General features: G+C 59.4%; 2 protein-coding genes across 2 annotated transcripts in view; one reads left to right on the forward strand and one right to left on the reverse strand.

Moving 5' to 3' along the window:
• The first annotated feature begins 6,129 nt into the window (after positions 1-6,129).
• Positions 6,130-17,763, forward strand: CAPN12 (calpain 12). The gene is made up of 21 exons (XM_046683067.1): positions 6,130-6,366; positions 6,911-6,980; positions 7,110-7,228; positions 7,389-7,522; positions 8,230-8,398; positions 9,214-9,288; positions 9,359-9,444; positions 9,522-9,596; positions 10,215-10,378; positions 10,477-10,706; positions 11,188-11,199; positions 11,402-11,610; positions 11,787-11,829; positions 11,903-11,962; positions 12,467-12,524; positions 12,874-12,944; positions 13,044-13,106; positions 13,468-13,546; positions 16,488-16,604; positions 16,674-16,732; positions 16,809-17,763. Exons 1-21 carry the CDS (start codon positions 6,130-6,132, stop codon positions 16,833-16,835), a joined length of 2,157 nt encoding a protein of 718 aa, XP_046539023.1. The 3' UTR covers positions 16,836-17,763.
• The window catches only part of ACTN4 (actinin alpha 4), a 70,575-nt gene continuing 69,294 nt past the window's right edge, over positions 17,384-18,664 (reverse strand). The window contains exon 21 of the mRNA XM_046683065.1: positions 17,384-18,603. Within this exon, the coding sequence (XP_046539021.1) occupies positions 18,445-18,603 (159 nt within the window). The 3' untranslated portion in view covers positions 17,384-18,444. The remainder of the gene's footprint in view (positions 18,604-18,664) is intronic.

Below are 18,664 nucleotides of genomic sequence, written 5' to 3' on the forward strand. Positions count from 1 at the left end.
AACAGCCTCACCCACCATTACGCCCCTCCCAGGTGGTGGCCCACGCCAATGACTGGAAGGTTCTGGGTACAAAGCCCTGGCCCCCTTGCCTCAATGTGGGACAACCCTGACCCCCACCCCAGCTCCAGAGCTCCCCATGGCATTGCTGAGTCTTCCTTACAACCATCTGCCCACTCATGCCCACCTCGCTTCCTTTTAGGGGTGTCACCTGAGGCCACTCCCCAGTAACCCTTCTGCATGCAACTCTCTGTCTCAGAGTCCATTTCTGAGGAGCTCACCCTAAGATCCAGGGTGATATACATATATGTGTCATTTAAGTTATACTCTCGGGGCCATCAGTTGGCCCTAGCTGGAATACACACTTCCGGAACAGTCAGCCAGCATCTGATCGAAAGCCAAGTAGGCAATTACCACAAGGATTTCAACTATTTATGTTTGAGAAACACCAGGGACTTCATTCATTAGCCTGATGAATGTTAGAAACGGATTTTCATTTGTGTATTGAGAGTCTAAGTAATAATTAGCATAGTGGGTGTTTAAAATGGGCTGTTATTGGTGAAATTGGTAGCATGCAATGCTGGCTAAAACATTTTGGATGCTCCCATTCTTGTCTGAACAGTGTATAAGAATCGAGTAAACCTTCATCATTCACCTGCAGGAATGGTGCCCAGGGAATGAGTTCTAAGTGATCCTGTGTTTGGTCAATCGTTCTAGAAGGATTCTGGTAACTTGATACCAGCTAAAGGCCAGCTGAATATGGTCCTCAGGGATGCAGCCAGGTTCACCTCTAAGGCTCCTTCTGTGAAAGATGAGTTCAGAGCACCTAGAAGTACAGCCTGCTGGGACTTCATCCACCTTACAGAACAGGCTGTGAGGCTGGTTTAGCCCCTGCCTGCTATTAACCATCCCCGACAACTGCTTTGTCTCTAGCTGGTCTGGGCTGGTTGAGTCTCTGCTCTGCCTCCCGCTGTGTGGACTTCATTCTCGAGCATGCTCGCCTCTTGATGCAAATCGACTTAAGCCAATTTAATTATGTTCGGGCATCAGTGCTTTGGGGAGGGTGTCCACAGCTGCCAAGAATTGGAGGTAGATCCCCGCCCCAACTCACTACTAGGCAGTTTGTTACAACAAAAGCTCTCAGAAGGAATTCTGACACACGTGGATATTTAACGAACAAATGTGGCTCTGAAAAGTGGTAAATGAAGGGACAAAAATCAAGGAATTATCCTGTCTTTCTTTTATGAACAGTACTCCAGGGCAGCCAAATAGTAGAGACGGGGAAGTGTCCCTTTGTGTAACATTCCAGCTACTATCTGAAGAGGAAACGATAGAATTAGAACATCACACATTGCAATCCCCATCTCGCATCAACGGTTGTGGGCAGTGAGCACCTGCGGCTAACATCACAAATGCAGAGAGAACTAGACGGAGAAACCAAGTACCTCCTAGGGGATCATCCTGCCAAAAACTGAGACTGCAGCCAATGAAGCTTCTAGATTCCATGCCCACTTTACAGGGATTACAGGACACAGAAGCACGTGTTAAATGCCACTAGAGGACGCATCCGGTCCAGACCGGGAAACTCTCCAGGACAAATGATCCAGGTCTTCAGCAAAAAATTGTAAGAAAAAAAAAAACTGAAAGAAGAAACCTATAGATTAAAAGAGATTTAAGAGACATGTCCATCAATTGCAGTGAATTCACCTTATTGGAGTCCTGATTCAAATAAAGTAGTAGCAATTTTAAGAGAGTTATGAGATAGTTGGAAATGTGGATACTGCCTGGATATTTGATGATATTAAGGAATTATTGTTGACTTTCTTGATGTGACCATGGTATTCAGGTTATGGTTTTCTTTAAGGGTTTTTATCTTTTGGAGAAATATATTGAAATATTTACTGAGGAAATGAAATCATGCATGGGATTTGCTTCAAAATTATACAGGAGGGGTGGGTGGGGTCGGCGTACAAGTAAAGCTGAACCAGTGAGAGTTAGCAATTGTGGGAGCTGAGTGATGGGGACATGGGGGTTCATGATACCATTCTGTCTACTTTTGTTTAGGCTTCAAACTTTCCTAACAAAAAGTGCTTTTTAGAGAACAGTATCAGACTGTGGGAATGCTGGGGCTTGTGTCTTCATTCAACATTATGTTTCAAAGATTCACGCACATCGTAGCTGCCGTTCATCCTTTTTTCACTTCCCATGTGTGAATATAGCACAGTTTTCTCCTTGTGCTGACACTAGATTTTTGAGTTGTTTTTCGTTTTTCGCTATTACAAGCCGTGCTGCTGTGAACGGTTTTGCACGTGTCTGCTGGGACACACGTACGTGCATTTCTTTAGGAGGTATGTACCTGGGAGAGGAACTGCTGGGTCCTAGGGTAGGCATTCACTGAGTAATGCCAAATTGTCTTCCAAAGTGTTTGTACCGAGTTCCACCTCTCCATCATCACTTCTGTTGTTCCACATCCCTGCCAACACTTGGTATCTTCAGACTTCTTAGCTTTCTTCCTAATCTAGCGGGATAATGGTATTTCATGCAGCCTTAATTAGCATTTCCTTGAAGTTAAGCGTTTTTCTTATCCTTATTGGCCACTGATTCTTCAATTGCTTCTCTACATCTTTTGCCCATTTGCTATTGAGTCAACTCTTGTTTATTTACAGGAGCTCTTTATATATTCTGACTACTAATCTTTTGAGAGGCAAGATAGTATAACTGGTAAGCCAGACCACTGGATTCATATCCTGATTCTGCAACTGCGAGAGCATGAACAAACACCACACTTCTCTGTACCTCAGTTTCCTCATCTGTAAAATGGAGTCACTACAAACCTTACCTCTTGCTAGAGATGGAATGTTTGTGTCTCCCCAAAATTCATGTGTTGAAGCCATAACCCTCCATGTGGTGGTAGTAAGAAGCAGGGCCTTTGGGAAGTAATTAGGTTTAGGTGAAGTCATGGGGGGCGGCCATGATGGGATTAGTGCCCTTACAAGGAGAGGAAGAGACACCGAGCCCTCCCTCTCCACCATGGGTAGATACAGCAAGAAGGCAGCTGTCTGCCAGCCTGGAAGAGAGCTCTCCCCAGAACCTGGCCATGCTGGCACCCTGATCTGGGACTCCCAGCCTCCAGAAGTGGGAAATCAATGTCTGCTCTTTGAGCCCCCAGTCTACTGTGTCCGCCATCGCAGCCAGAGCTGACTGAGACACCTTTCAAGGTGCGCGTGAGGATTAAAGGAGATCATATCTGTGAAGCGTGTAGAACCGTGTCTGGTGCACAGCAAACAGTAAGCATTTGCCATTATATGTGTAAGAATATCTGCTCTCTCTTCTTGGCGGGTCTTTTCATTTTCATGACAGTGCTTTATGCAGAATCTTTTTTTTTTTTATGAGGAAGATTGGCCCTGAGCTAACATCTGTTAGCATCTGCCAATCTTTCTCTATTTTGTATCTGGGTCGCGGCCACAGCATGGCCGCCAACGGGTGGTGCTGGTCTGCACCACAACCCAGCAGGGCCGCCAAAGCACAGTGCATGGAACTTTACCACTAGGCCACTGGGCTGGCCCCCGGAATCTTTTTTTTTTAATGGCTCAAACGCAGCCTCAACGCGGGGAAGCAGGAACTGCGCTCCTCGCCGGCAGGTAAGGAGGCCAGGGTGGGATCGGAGTAGACTGGCACCAGCTCCATTACTCCACGGCTGTCGATCCCTTCCTCCAAAGGGGACTGATGTCCTGGACACTCGAGCTGGTGCATCGCGGCAGAAATCATGCCAGCTGCACTAGGAAGGTTTCTTTTGGCTGCTAGTGACAAAAAGTAAAACAAAAATAAAAACTGGGGAAAAGAGAGGAGCAGAGCTGCTTGACTCCTTTGCCGTAAACATCCGGTTTCAAGCACACCCGGCTCGAGGGCCTCTGGGCTCGTGGGAATCTTGTCTCTCCCATCGCCTGGCCCTGCTTCGCTCAGGCAGGGTCCCCCGATACAAGGACGTGGCAAAGGTGGAGCCCGGCCACCCGGCGCTTACATCCCTCCAGCTTAGTGGCCCCAGGAAAAGAGACGCCCACCCTGAGTCCCCGGGCCTGGGCGAGGGGCGTGGCCAGGGCTGCGCTGCTCCGATTGGCTGGTCTGGGCCCAATGCCCTCCCCTGGGGCTTGGGGGCGGGGCCAGCCCTACCAGAGCCACGTGGCTTGAGATTAAAGGACCAGTGGGTCCCCAAAACATCATGGAGGTGCTGATTCCAGCAAAAGAGCTAGGCTTGCAAAGTAGCAGACATCCACTACAATGGTATCAATGCGTTTTTTTTTACCTTGGCCTGAGAAAGCATATTTGGGACCCTGGATGCAAGGGGTGATGTGGAGAGTGATAATCAAGGGGACACTTGTGTGTGGGATCTGACCAGGGCCCTGCAGGGAGCTGGAGGAGCAGCAGCCAGGAGGGGACCGCAGAGGGAGGCGGCGACTAACGGCTTATGATCTGCCAGGCAGTGTTCACGGGTCCTTGGTTCCTGGCCACTGCAAGATGTCAGTCAGGTTTTGTTAAAATCTTCCTCCTACTGTTGCTGGTACTCTGGGGCAAATATAGGGGAGAGGTGTGACCTTGTGGATGGCAGAGGTGACCATGGAAGTGGCAGAAACAGCGGCCAGAGCCAGAGGTGACAGGTGACCACGGATGGGACCTCAAAACGTGGTCATAATATCTATCGTCCACTGAGCACCTGCTATGTCAGGCACTGCTTGAACCTGCCCACTTGTTAGCTCATCGACTTCTCACAACAAGCCTCCGAGGGAGGTCCTGTTATCACCCCCAGTATAGAGATGAAGAAACAGGCACAGAGAGGTTAAGTGACTTGCCCAAGACACACAGTTCTAAGTGGCAGAGCTGGGATTCGAACCCTCTGGCTCCTAACCCTGGCACGTGTTCATAATCACTGTCACCGGCCTCACGTGGGGGGTGGGATGGCAGAGTCTCAGCAATTCTACAGGAAGAAAACCTGTCTTATAACCCCCTTTTGGTGGCCACACAGCCAGAGGCTCAGACAGTATCTGTTGGTCTATTTGGAGGGAAGGATGTTAGAGGGCTGAGGGACATCTGGGTGCCACAGAGTGACAAGGCTCTGCCAGCACAGGAGACACCCTTCCCCCCCACCCCCCAATGCCCTGCTGAGGGTGGAAGCTCCACTGGGACAAAAATTGGTGAGTTTCTGGCCTCTTGGAACCTATTTCTCCCATTTCTTCAAACGGCTCCAGCATCCTTTTTGGGAAACATTGCTCCCCGAACCCTGAGCCACGTGTGGGCAGGGCGGGGAGTCATCGTCCCCGGGGGGCCCAGCTCCCAGCTTAGGGCAGGTAGGTGCAGAGTGGCCTCTCCACTACCAGCCCTGCCTGGGGCGACCAGGCTGAGGTCTGCCCGGTCGGGAGGAGGGAGACGGGGGTCCTGACGGCTCCCTGGGGGCGACTGAGGACTTACAAGGACAGAGAGAAGAATGGAGAGGGACAGACAGTGAGGCATGCACAAGACAGGCAGCTAGAGAGAGAAACAGAGACACAGAAAGAGAGACAAAGAGAGAGGGATGGAGACAGAGGGAGTCACTGAGAGAGAGAGAGACAAAGAAAGAAAAACAGAGAAAGACAAACAGAGACAAGAGAGAGACAGGGAGAGACAGCGAGGCCAAGATGGAGAAGAGAGATCGATGGCAGCAATGAGAGACGCCGGCAGATGGAGAGACTGAGAGATACAGACGCAGCGGGAAACACGCCCCCCATCCCTGCTCTCCTTGGCCCCACAGAGGGAGACATGCAGGGACAAGCTGGTAGAAAGGCACCCCCACGCTGACCTCCTTCTAGGCACTCCCACAGCGGCAACCGGTCCTCCCTCGGCTCTGCCCGTCTTCCCTCCTGCTGCCAGCCAAGCCCATTAAGCTGCTATGGTGGCCACAACTGAAGGCCCCACGCCCTGGGGAGGGAACCACTGAAGAGGCGTCCCTGCTCCCCACACCAAACCATCAATTAGTATTAACGAGGGAGGCTTCTCACACGTAAAGACCCCCCGTGGGGGTCAGATGGAGGAGAAGCCCCGCCCCCCGTGACTCAAGAGGTTAAAGGGCTTGGGACCAGCCTGTGAGCCCAGAGTGTTGGGATGGCGTGTGACAGCAGGAGGGTCACCATCCAGCTGGTGGACGAGGAGGCAGGGCCTGGAACCAGGGGCCCAAAGCCTTTTCGGGGCCAGAGCTATGAGAAAATCCGAACAGCCTGCCTGGAGGAGGGGGTTCTGTTCCGAGATCCCTACTTCCCTGCTGGCCCAGATACCCTTGGCTATGACCAGCTGGGGCCGGACTCCGAGAAGACCAAAGGGGTGGAATGGATGCGGCCCCATGTAAAGTGGGGCTGGGGCTGGGGGCCTGGGTCTGAGGGAGGAGGGGCTGGGGCTGGGCTCCTGGGTCTGAGGGCCCAGGGGCTGGGGACCTGGGTTCCTGGGTCTGAGGGAGGAGGGGCTGGGAGCCTGGGCTCCTGGGTCTGAGGGAGGAGGGGCTGGGGGCCTGGACCCCTGGGTCTGAGGGAGGAGGGGCTGGGGGCCTGGACCCCTGGGTCTGAGGGAGGAGGGGCTGGGGGCCTGGACTCCTGGGTCTGAGGGAGGAGGGGCTGGGGGCTGGACTCCTGGGTCTGAGGGAGGAGGGGCTGGGGGCCTGGACTCCTGGGTCTGAGGGAGGAGGGGTGGCCGGGCAGGCTCAGAGCAGACCAGCCCCCCCCTCACCTCTGTTGGGTCAGGGAAGGCAGCCGCCCGCCCACAGGCTTTACAAGCCTCTCTCTCGCTCATTACTGAGCAGCGAGGGCAGGAGAGGACCTGGCGTCTGACCTCCCAGTAGCTCCCTCCCTCCCTCCCTCTCCTGGCTGAGGCCTGGCATCCCCGTCACCCACAGGAGTTTTGCGCTGAGCCGCAGTTCATCTGTGAGGACATGAGCCGGACAGACGTGTGTCAGGGGAGCCTGGGTAGGACCCCCGCACCATCCTGAGCCCCCAGATCCCACAAGCTGCCCCTGAGACCCTGACAGCTCCGCCCCCGGGCCTCCCCTCCGTGTCCCTCTTTCCCCATCACCCAATCCTGGCCTTTCTTCCCAGGTAACTGCTGGTTTCTTGCGGCCGCGGCCTCCCTCACTCTGTACCCCCGGCTCCTATGCAGGGTGGTCCCCCCTGGACAGGGTTTCCAAGATGGCTACGCAGGTGTCTTCCACTTCCAGGTAAAGCTTGATTCTTCTGTCCATGCCTCAGTTTCCCCCATGGCGACATGGATTTCATAGTTGACGCTGTCCTCTTGGAGTTGTAATACTTCGGCTGGGACAGCTGGGGCAGGGGTCAGAGGCTGAGGTCGCGCCTGGGCCCCGCCCCTTGTCCCGCCAGCTCTGGCAGTTTGGCCGCTGGGTGGACGTCGTGGTGGACGACAGGCTGCCTGTGCGTGAGGGCAAGCTGATGTTCGTGCGCTCGGCTCAGCGGAATGAGTTCTGGGCCCCGCTCCTGGAGAAGGCGTACGCCAAGTAAGGCTTCCAGCACCCCCGCGGCAGCCCCGAGCCCCCAAAGACCCCCGGATCCTCTGGACACCCCACCAAAGACCCCAAACCAAGTCCCAGGACTCTGATGTCACACCCTCCCCTGAGCACCTCTGAATAATAAACACCTCCCTCCATCGCCATCTCACGGAAATATTCCTGGGGACCCACCAGAAACCCCCAATTCTTAAGGAGCCTGAAATCTCATTTTTCAGGCCCTGAGGCACCAAATCTAACATTTATCCCCTCGGGGGCCTGTCATCTCAGACAGTCTCTCCCGATCCATCGAGAAACCCAAAGGATCTCCAAAATATTGGCTGTGGTCCCCAGACCCTCGAATCTTTGCTTTTCCCCATCTTGTGCCTCTGAAATCTCAGACAAGCCCTCAGGGTACCCCTGAAGCAGACATCACCCCTCCGGAGAGTCGAGGTTTCAGACACAGTCTCCAGGACGCCCAGCATTCTGACAGAGCTCTCCTGTGACCTCCGAATCACACAGTCCTGGTGGCCCCAGGGACCAGAGGCCCGATTTCCAAGGGCTTCTAGAATATGCCACAGTTTCTACCTCGAGAGTTTGCAAACTTCAGGGATAGCCCTGGGACCCCACACCCTGCGACAGAGGCCCCCCAGATCCATGGGCTTGCCCGAGATGCTCGCACGGGCCTCAGACACCCCCACCCCAACCCGCTCCCACAGGCTCCACGGCTCCTACGAGGTGATGCGAGGCGGCCACATGAATGAGGCTTTCGTGGACTTCACGGGCGGCGTGGGCGAGGTGCTCTACCTGAGGCAAGGCACCTCGGGCCTCTTCTCGGCCCTGCGCCATGCCCTGGCCAAGGAGTCCCTCGTGGGCGCCACTGCCCTGGTGAGAGAGTCAGCCTCCCATGGGGACCCCCCACCCGGACCAGAGCACAGTCACAGCTGGAAGGGGGCAGGGGTCACGTGTCCTCCTCTCTGCTTTCACTGTTGCCTTATTCTCTCTCACAAATCAAACGCGAGCAAGTCAAAAGGACATTTATTTACTCTCAGAACTAACCAATCTTCAGGCATAGCTGGATCCAGGCGCTTAGTGGATGTTGCAAATGCATTTTTCTATTCTTCGTTCTGACTTAGCTTCACTTTCAGGCAGGTTTTCCCCTCATGGGCACAAAAGGGGCCCTCACAGCTGTAGGTACCTCCCACCACCCCAGCGGTTAAAAAAAAAAAAAACAAAAAAAAACGAGGGCCTCTTTCTGAGAATTTCAGCAAAAGTCCCAGGGTTGATTTTCATGGGCTCAGCTTGGGTCATATGTTCGTCTGTTACCCAGTCACATATTCATTCACTGAGTCAGTCTAACTCATTCACTCATTCGTTTACTTAATCCTCCACTGTGTAACTGATTCTCCTTGTCTTTTGTGTCTCTCTGCCCTCTCCATCTCTCTCTGTCTGCTCTGTATCTCTCTGTCTCTTTGTCTCTCCTCCTCCTTCCGTCTGTTGTTGACTCCTCTCCTCTGCCTCTCTCTCCTTCATCTCCCATCTTCCCTCACCAACGCCCTCACCCTCTCCAAGCCCCGCGCCATTCAACTGAGGGCTCTGGTTGACTCCTGCTTTGGTGGCAGGAGGTCGGGGGGTGGGGCAGAGAGGAGCGGCCACCCTCCCGTCCCCCACCGTGGCCTCACCGTCCCCTGTCCTCCGCCCAGAGTGATCGGGGCGAGTACCGCACAGAAGACGGGCTGGTGAAGGGACATGCGTATTCCGTCACGGGCACGCACAAGGTGGGTATCCCCGTGGGGGGGCTGGCAGGGGGTATCCCAGCGTCACCCCCACTGCCGATGCCGCCCTCAGGTGTCCCTGGGCTTCACCAAGGTGCGGCTGTTGCGGCTGCGGAACCCATGGGGCCGCGTGGAGTGGACCGGGGCCTGGAGCGACAGGTGGGACGCATCTGGGGGGCGGGGGCGGGGGCGGACTTAGCGCCACCCACCCACCGCTCACTCCCCAGTCTCCCCAGTTGCCCCCGCTGGGACGCGCTCCCCGCCGAGTGGCGAGAGGCCCTGCTGGTGAAGAAAGAGGACGGCGAGTTCTGGTGAGTTGGGGGCACCCAGCCCGGCCTCCGGGGGAAGGGAAGGGGCGCCAGGCCGTGGGGCTCAGGGAGGGGGCGGCCTGCGTGCAGGGACACGGCGGAAGTCCCTGGGGATGGGCACTGACCCTGTCAGTGGTAATTTGGGGGTCGGGTTCTACTGGGGAGTCAGGAAGAACTGGTAGTAATGTTAGGGGAATTCATAACCTTGGGGGTTGAAGGGGGAGGGGTGACATTTAGGGCAATTGAGGGGGACTTGGTGACATCCGGGGCGTTTCTTGCGATTTGGCAATATTAAGGGGCGGTAGGATACTTGCTGGTAGTCGAGAGTCTGAGGGTCTTGATTTTGGGGGTTGAACGCAATTTGACGACATTCGGGGGCAGTTTGTGCATCTCACAGTTCGCGGTGGTTTCTGGGGACTTGAAATCTGGCGGAGCTGGGGCTCAGTGATTGGGGGTCCTTTCTCGAGACAGGGTATTACCACGGGGACTGCAGAGTACGTGGCACTATTTAAGGCATTTGGGGGGTTCCGTGACTCGGGGGTCACGCTGGGGTCTTAACACGTTTGGGAGGCCGGCCCCGGGGGCGGGCGGGGCTCTGACCACTGGCCTCTCGCCGCGCAGGATGGAGCTGCAGGACTTCCTTCGCCACTTCGACACCGTCCAGATCTGCTCGCTGAGCCCCGAGGTGCTGGGCCCCAGCCCGGCGGGAGGCGGCTGGCACATCCACACCTTTCAAGGCCGCTGGGTGCGCGGCTTCAACTCCGGCGGGAGCCAGCCTGGTGCCGGTGAGGCCCCGAGGGTCCCTGAGGGGCAAGCCGCGAGGTGGGGTGGGGGGGGGGCGGGCTGTGGCAGGCCGTAACCCCATTGCTTTCTCCTCTGTTAGAAACCTTCTGGACCAACCCCCAGTTCCGGCTGACGCTGCTGGAGCCCGATGACGAGGACGAGGACGAGGAGGGGCCCTGGGGGGGCTGGGGGGCAGCAGGGGCGCGGGGCCCTGCGCAGGGGGGCCGCACCCCCAAGTGCACTGTCCTCCTGTCACTCATCCAGAGGAACCGACGGCGCCTGAGGGCCCAGGGCCTCACCTACCTCACCGTGGGTTTCCACGTGTTCCAGGTGGGACCCCGCGCTGGGCAGAGGCGCGGGGAGCAGGGAGGCAGCGAGCGGCCGCGGGGGACCGGAGGCGGCGGGGAGGCTGCGGGGTAGAGGATGCGGCCGAGGGTCAGGGACGGAGAGAGAGCTGAGGGAATCAGAAGGAGTGCTGGGAGAGACTGAGCGGCTAGGGAGGGCGCGGAGGGAGGCGGGGGCCAGAAAGGCAAAGGGATGAGGGGTCAGAAAGGGGTCAGAGCAAGGGCTGAGGGCTGAGGGTCAGGGAGGGGACCAAGGAGCAGAGAAGGTCCTTGAGGGCACCGCCGGGAGGGAGGGGTCCAGGAGGAGCTGGAATCTGGATGCGGGGGCAGCGGCTCAAGGAGGGGTGCAATGGGAAACAGAGAAAGAGAGGGCACTGGGAGGTGGAGGCTGTGGAGGGGGCAGGAGGGGACTCTGGGGAGCGGCCGCCGCCTCTGGCCCTGTCTCCTCTTTTTCTTCCTTCTCACAGATCCCGGAGGAGGTGGGTCTCTGATGGGACCCCAGATCCCAGAGTCCATCCGTGCCTGAATCAGCCCCAGGGGCTCGGACAACCTGCGTGGGGGGGCAGGGCGGGTGACGGGGTAACCCGCGGGTGTGGACCGGGCGCGGTGGGTGGGTGGGTGGGTGGGGGGTGAGCTGGGGCGTGAGCTGGGGCGTCGCGGTCACGCCGCCCCCGCCCCCAGCTGCTGGGCCTCTGGGACTCCCCGCGCAGCCGCACGCTCCTGCCGAGCCTGCTGCGCGCCGACCGCTCGCCCTTCTGCACCCGCCGCGACGTGAGCCGCCGCTGCCGCCTGCGCCCCGGCCACTACCTGGTGGTGCCCAGCGCCGCCCGCGCCGGCGACGAGGCCGACTTCACGCTGCGCGTCTTCTCCGAGCGCCGCCACACCGCGCGGTGAGCGGGCACCCCGTCCGCCCCGGGGACCCCCAGACCCGCGTCCCGGGCGCCCCGGCCCCCGTGCCCCGAGTGCATCCGCCCAGGGCCCCCGGGATCCCGCCTAGACACCCCTCCCCCATTCCTCCGCCGAGACCCCGGGGTGAGCCGCCCCCACTGCCATCTGTAATTTGCAGGGAGATCGATGACGCCATCAGCGCCGACCTGCGCGCCCTGTCGGTGAGGGGCTGCCCTGGAGGGGGCACGACGTGGGGGCTGCTCTTGGCCAGAACTAAACTCCCCCCACCCACAGGTCCCCTACGTTCCCCTGGAGGTGGGCTTGGAGCAGCTGTTTCAGGAGCTGGCAGGAGAGGTGAGGAACGGGGAGGGGGATAAGGGGGACCCCCCCCTTGAGCCTCTCCCTCATCCTGGGTGTCTCATTTTGCTCTAGTGTCTCTCTCTCTCTCTGAGCTTAAATCTCATGACCTTCTTCTCTCATGCTCACAGCTCTTCCCTGCCCCAGGGCCTTTGCTCAATCTGTCCCTCTGCCTGGGCGCCTTCTCTCCCTTCAAACCCTCTGCCTGGCTAAGCCTCCTCTTTCTAAAATGCCTTCTCTGGGAGCTCTCCTGCCCCTCCTCCAGGCTGGTCAGCTCCCACAGCCCAGTGCCTCCCCAGTGCAGCCCTGACCGCTCTGGGGACAGGTCTCCCTGTCTGGACCGTCAGCTCTGAAATGGCAGGCAGAGGGAAAGGGGTTCCCTCACTCTCTGCTGTGTCCCCAGCGCTGCTCACCCACCATGCCATTTGGACCCAGCCCCAAGCTGTTTGTTGAGTGGCTATCTGAGTGAATGGCCTCATGACCCGTTCTCTCCCTGACCAGGAGGAAGAACTCAGCGCCCCTCAGCTCCAGACCTTACTAAGCATCGCCCTGGAGCCTGGTGAGCTGGGGGCCAGAGTGGACCCCTGTGCGTGTTAATCCACTATGCTGCTGGGACTCAGGCCATGGGAGCCATGGGCTCAGCCTGGCAGCGCCTCCCCACATGTGGGTCCTGTGGCAGGACCCGTGGCCAAGGCCACGATCTCAGGGACAGGCAGGGGTTGGAGCCGCCTTGAGCACAGACTCAGAACTCCCTTGCCTGGGGTCAGATCCAGACTCTGTTCGTCCCCGGCAGCCACCTGGCTCTCTGTGCCTCAGTTTCTGTTAACATGGGGGTGGCAATAATCTCTAGCATTTACACGGATGGCAGGCATGCAGGACGTTCCGTCTTTTTCTTTTGTTTCCTGTAGCCAGGGCCCACGCGCGGACCCCGAGAGAGCTGGGGCTCAGGACCTGTGAGCAGCTGCTGCAGTGTTTTGGGGTACGTGGTGGAGGTTGTGCCTGGGTGTGGAGGATGGGGGCGCGGGGGCCTCTGCTCCCCTTCTGGGGAGCCTGCCTTAGCCACATGCCTCCTCCCCAGCACGGCCGGAGTCTAGGCCTGCACCGTTTCCAGCAGCTCTGGCGCCACCTCCTGGAGTGGCAGGTAAGATGGGGGCTGGGCAGGGCCGCCTCCTCCTGGAGGGAGAAGCCTCTTTACTAACAGGGACTCGGGTGCTATAGGGCTGGTTGGCCTTAGGGAGACGGGGGAATGACCACCCCATGTCAGCTGGGAGGGAACCGGCTAGGACGCCCCTGCCCATCCACCCCTTTCTGTCTGTGTGACCTCAGGCACGTCACCTCTCCTCCAAGCCCCTTGTGGTCCAAGGGATGGCTGCTCGCCCAGGGCACCAGCCGGGAAGGAGGGAGCTGGGGTGGGACCTGCCTGTCGGCCTCCAAGGTCCCCCTTTGGCCCTGGGGGTGCCCGGGGCCTGAGGCAGGGGGCTGACCTGTCCCTCTGTGCCCAGGCCACATTCGACAAGTTCGATGAGGACGCCTCCGGGACCATGAACTCCTATGAGCTGAGGCTGGCACTGAATGCGGCAGGTAGGGACAGGGTCCTGGGGGGCCTGGGACGGGATCTGCTCCCTGCCTGCTGCATCTTCTTGGGGTCCTGACTGCCCACCCCGCTGCAGCCATCCACAAAGCCCGCGCCTGGGTTCATTGCCAGCTCTCGGCAGGGACGGGGTAACCCTGAGAGGCCAAATGGGGAGAACCCTCTGTGTGGGGGTGGAAGAGGGTATGAGGGGCTGGGCCTGGGGGATGCAGAGGGAAGATGGGGGAGGCTTGGGAGCTGGTGTCTGAGGCCCCAGCCCCCAGGGCCTCGCGGTGGAATGTCCTGGATTCCTGGGAGCTTGGGTTGGAATCCCAGCTCTGCTGACTCACCCCTCGGCTGGCCCCAGCCGCACGTCCGGCTCCCTGAGCCTCTGTCCCCTCTCTGTAAAGTGGCCACTGCCCGGGGCGGCTCGGAGGAGCCTGTGGAATGGGGCCCGCAGGGCCTGGTGCTGGGGGCGCGCTGCCGTGACAGTGTGCCGAGGGCTCCCGCTGGCGGCTGCGTTCTTCGGGGGAGGTGGAACAGCCCCTCCACCCGTGTGGGAGCCGGAGCTGGGCTTCTCCTGGGCTCCAAAGCAAGTTAGAAAAGTGCGGGATCAGCCCCCGCTCTTGGCCTCGTGGGGGCGCTGGAGGGGCAGCCAGGATCAGACGCGGGCCTGCCAGGTCCCCAGCCTGACCCCAGGGCTCGACTGCCACACAAAGGAAGGGGGAGACAAGGGAGATGGGAGGGGGGGACTGTGACCCAGAGTCTGAGACAGAGGGAGACCCCAAGGGGGCAGGTCAAAGGTCCAGGGATGCGCAAGAAAAGAACAGAGGAGGGGAGAGGTGGGGCCAGAGAGTAGAAGACGGGCAGACATGAGGCAGTGGAACGGAGTCCCGATGGACAGGCGCAGAGGCCGGAGGAAGGGGACAGAGGGGAGGTCAGTACGGCCGCTTCAGTGTCACTGAGGCTGGGCCGTGCCCGGAGTGGCTCTAGGTAGGAGAAACTGCTGCAGTGCACTGGTGGGGCCCACGGTCTCTGGGAGCAGACAGACAGCAGACAAGGGAAGCATCTGGGGCAGATGGCATCTGACAGATGGCTGTGACGGTGAAAGAAGGCAGGCCAGGGCATCAGGGCGTGCAGGAGTGGGGTGCGGTCTGGGACAAGCTGTCGGGGAAGGCCTCCGGGAGAAGGTGATGTTTGAGCAGAGATGTGACGGAAGGGGAGTGAGCCTTGGGGAGACTGGGACAAGAGCAGTCCAGACAGAGGGAACAGCCAGTGCTAAGGCCCTGAGATGGGATCTTGCCACTGTGTTGGAATAGCTTCGAGGAGGCTGCTGTAGAGTGAACAAGGGGCCCAGTGATTGGGGGGGGGGGGGTGGGCAGTGTGGCTGGAGGAGGAAGAGGCTGGGGAGGGCAGGTGGTCAGAGAGGAGACACTGGCGGGGAGACAGTGGAGCCCCATGAGGCCTCGGAGGAGCTCAGCTCTTCACATCTATGAGAGGGAGGAGGGAGAGGCAAGTCAGGGGCAGGGCGCATGGGGCTGGAGCTGACTGGCAAGGGAACGTTAGTGCCACGTATGGAGGAGGGAATGCCCAGGGCCAGCAGGAAGCCGCCTCCCAGGAGCCCAGGGACAGGCGGGCCGGCTCGGGGTCGGGGGACGGCGAGAGAAATGACCCGCTCCCATTGGTCCCATCCTGTGCTCCATAAGCATCGCCTCAACACTTGCTCCCGTGCCCGCCGAGGCTGGGGACTCAGTGGTGACCAGAAACCCTTCCCTGACCTCCCGCGGCTTCCAGTCCAGGGGCAGCCAAAGCCCACAGTGACAGTGACAGCGCAGAGGGGTCAGGGCGGGACGGGGGCGGCACAGGGAGCTGCATGCTGGGGGGTATCGAGAGGGCTTCCTGGAGGAGAGTGTCTGAAGAGTGGGATGCTCCCGGCCAAGAGGACAAGGTGCTCTGGGCAGAGGGAACAGCAAATACAAAGGAGGCCAGATAAGGGCCACAGGCCAGGTGGAGGAGCGGGGGAGGGCAGCGGGAGATGGTGTGGCCTGCGGGGCCACCAGGTGGCTGAGGACAGTGCGGGTCATGTCACCAGGGCCCAATACACTAGGTGAGGGGTTTCACGAGTTCCAGGGGACCCTGGGCAGGACCCCACAGCAGGCAACACAGGACACACGAGCCACAACGGTGGTTGGAGGGAGCCGGCAGCTGAGGGCCCTTCGCCCTCCGTGGGTGGGGTCACCCACGGTGCTGGGCACGGCATCCCCCCCAATCCTGAGGGCAGATGAAGGCCAGAGGAAGAGTGACCTGGGGGAGGTCACACGGCCAGGGGGAGGCCGCAGCCCCCAGAGCAAGGCATGGCGTGTGACGGCTCCTGCCGGGTGGGTATTTGTTGAGTGAACGGATGCACAGAATGGGGGCAGCAGAGGCCGCTGCAGGCGCCCTCGGCTCACGTGTCTCTGGACTCAGGGGGGTTGGAGCGTCACCGCACCCCCGAGCCTGGAGGGGGACCAGTGTCTGCAGCTTTTAAATGACTCAGGCGAGTCCTCATCATGGAGGATTTCTAAACCTCAGAAATCGCCTGAGGTGGAGTATAAAGAAATCAGCTCCGGGGCACCCACAACATTCTGCTGACGGGAACACCCTCCAGTGTCCACGAGCAGAGATTCCAGAGTTTAAAGGAGTGACGACAGGGACACGTAGCTGTGACATGCTGGACACTGTTCTAAGCTCCACATGTAACATCGTCACACAGCCTTATGGGGTCAGGGCTCTCAGAGGCCCCACGTGACAGATGAGGAAACTGAGGCCCAGGAGTGAAGGGAGCTGTCCGTGGCCACGCAGCTGGGATTTGAGAGGGGGAAACAGGCCCCCAGTGTCTGTCTTCCCAGAGGAGTGAGGGCGGGGGGGGGCGGCACTGAGGGGGTCAGGGGCTCAGAGGCGGCCTCCCCCCAGGCTTCCACCTCAACAACCAGCTGACCCAGGCCCTCACCAGCCGCTACCGGGACAGCCGCCTACGTGTGGACTTCGAGCGCTTCGTGGCCTGTGTGGCGCAGCTCACCTGCATCTTCCGTGAGTGCCACCCCTGGCGTGGGGGGCGGGGGGCAGGGAGGGGGGCGCTCACCTGCCCACTCTGTACAGGCCACTGCAGCCAGCACCTGGATGGGGGCGAGGGCGTCGTCTGCCTGACTCACAGACAGGTGAGCCTGGGCCGAGGGGGAGGGCAGCACAGGGCCCCGGGGGACGCAGCCTCAAGCCCCCGTCCTCTCTCGCCAGTGGATGGAGGTGGCCACCTTCTCCTAGGATCTCGGTGCAGGAGCACCTGCTGCCAGAGGCGGGAGAGCGGCTGGGGCCCCACCTTTCCCCTCCACCAGCCTGGACCAGCATTTATTCCGCAGAGAGGGGGTCTGAGCAGAGGCACCGCCTGCGGCCCTTCCCCTGCCTGTCTGGCCCGGGCTGATGCTCTGGTGTAAGCAGTGGTTCAGAGCACAGCCTCTAGGCCTCAGGAGCCAGCCTGCCTGGGGTCGATTCCTGGCCCACCATTCGCCAGCTGGGTGACGCCGGGCTGTGTCTGCACCTCTCTGGGCTCTGCACGCCTCACCTGTGTACGGGGCAGTCATGGCACCTTCCTCGTGCAGGCTATACTAGTTGGGGCGCGTTACTCGCTTAGAACAGTGCCTGGCCCAGAGCGGTCCCCGGGAGCACGCACTCCTCCACACTCAGGGGAACAGGGGCTGTGCCCCCCGCCCAGCCCCCAGCCCCGCCTTGCTCTGGGAAGAGGTGTCCTGTCATTGTTCTCCTAGAAGGCGGAGAGCAGAGACAGGAGAGAAGAAGAGAGAACACTGTAGAAATCCTTCTTAAAAATATTACATGTTTTATTATCCTGTCCCCAGAAGGGTGGTTTATCCAGAAACCGAGAAAAAAAAATTATCAGAATAAACTCAAAAAAAGGGCAGGGAGGGAGCAAAACCATCAACTAACAGGCAGCCAGGCCAGCAGCCCACCCTCCCCTGGGGAGGGTCCCAGAGACCCTCGCTCCACACAACGACAGAGACCAGCGGGCGTGGGGGGAGCGGGGGGGCGATCGCTACGTCATTACGAGCAGAGGCGGCAGAGATACGGTGCTAGGTGGATATATATTTATATAATAAATCCGTAAGTTAATAAAGTAAATAGCAATTCTCTGAAAGTTTTTAAATTTTTTTTTTTATAGTTTTTTGTGTGTGGGTGGATTTTTTGTTTTTTTGTGGGTTTTTTTTTTTTTGGTCCTTAGAAAATCTGAGAGGCGTAGGTCCGGACAAAGCAAGGTGGGGCCGGCGGGGGGCAAGGCCATCTGCCAGCCCCACTCCTCTGCTGCAGAGCAGGGGTGCCGGGCAGCACCCCTCAGTGGGGCAGTCACCTGGGGGGGGGCGGGGAGACAGGAGTGGGGTCCCCTGTCCTGTCGGGAGCCGAGGCGCCCTCTGCTGGGCCCGTCGCAGGCCCGGGCGGCTCCTGGACAAGGCACGTCGGGCTTTGGCCTGGATGGATTTGGGAGCCTTGAAGGAACCTCGGGGACAAAGGGAGGGCCGGGGTGTGGAGGGCGTTCCGAGGGCTAGGAGGGGGCCTGTTTTGCTGTGGGGATCCACTGGCCCCTCCATGTAGTTAAAAAAAATGACAAAGCACATCACATATATTTACCAGACCAGAAGCGCTGCCCAGAGGCCCGCACGCATGCCCCGTCCAGGGGGAGGAAGAGCAGCCTCCGGCCAGGGCCAGGACGCAGAGAGAGAAGAGAGCCGGCCCAGCGCCTCCCCGCCCCGCCCACCCCAGGAAGGACTGCCAGGCGCTTTGCATAGATACAGAGTCAGAGGAGTGGCCGGGCCCAGCCCCTCCGGGAGGCTGCGAGGAGGGCGCGGGCCGCACAGGGCCGGCCTCACAGGTCGCTCTCGCCGTACAGGGCTGTGGAGAAGGACTTGTAGTCGAGGGCACCGGGCACGGCGTCGGGGCCCTGGTAGGGCGCCATGCGGGCGATGCAGTATTCGGCCTGGTCGGGGGGCAGCTCTCTCCGCAGCTCCTCGGCCGTGATGAAGTTCTGGGGGTGGCAGAGTGGGACTCTGGGCCACCCCTACCCACACGCTGGCCCACCCTCCCCC

The sequence above is a fragment of the Equus quagga genome, chromosome 13 (genome assembly GCF_021613505.1).
Source record: "Equus quagga isolate Etosha38 chromosome 13, UCLA_HA_Equagga_1.0, whole genome shotgun sequence".
NCBI lineage: Eukaryota > Metazoa > Chordata > Mammalia > Perissodactyla > Equidae > Equus > Equus quagga.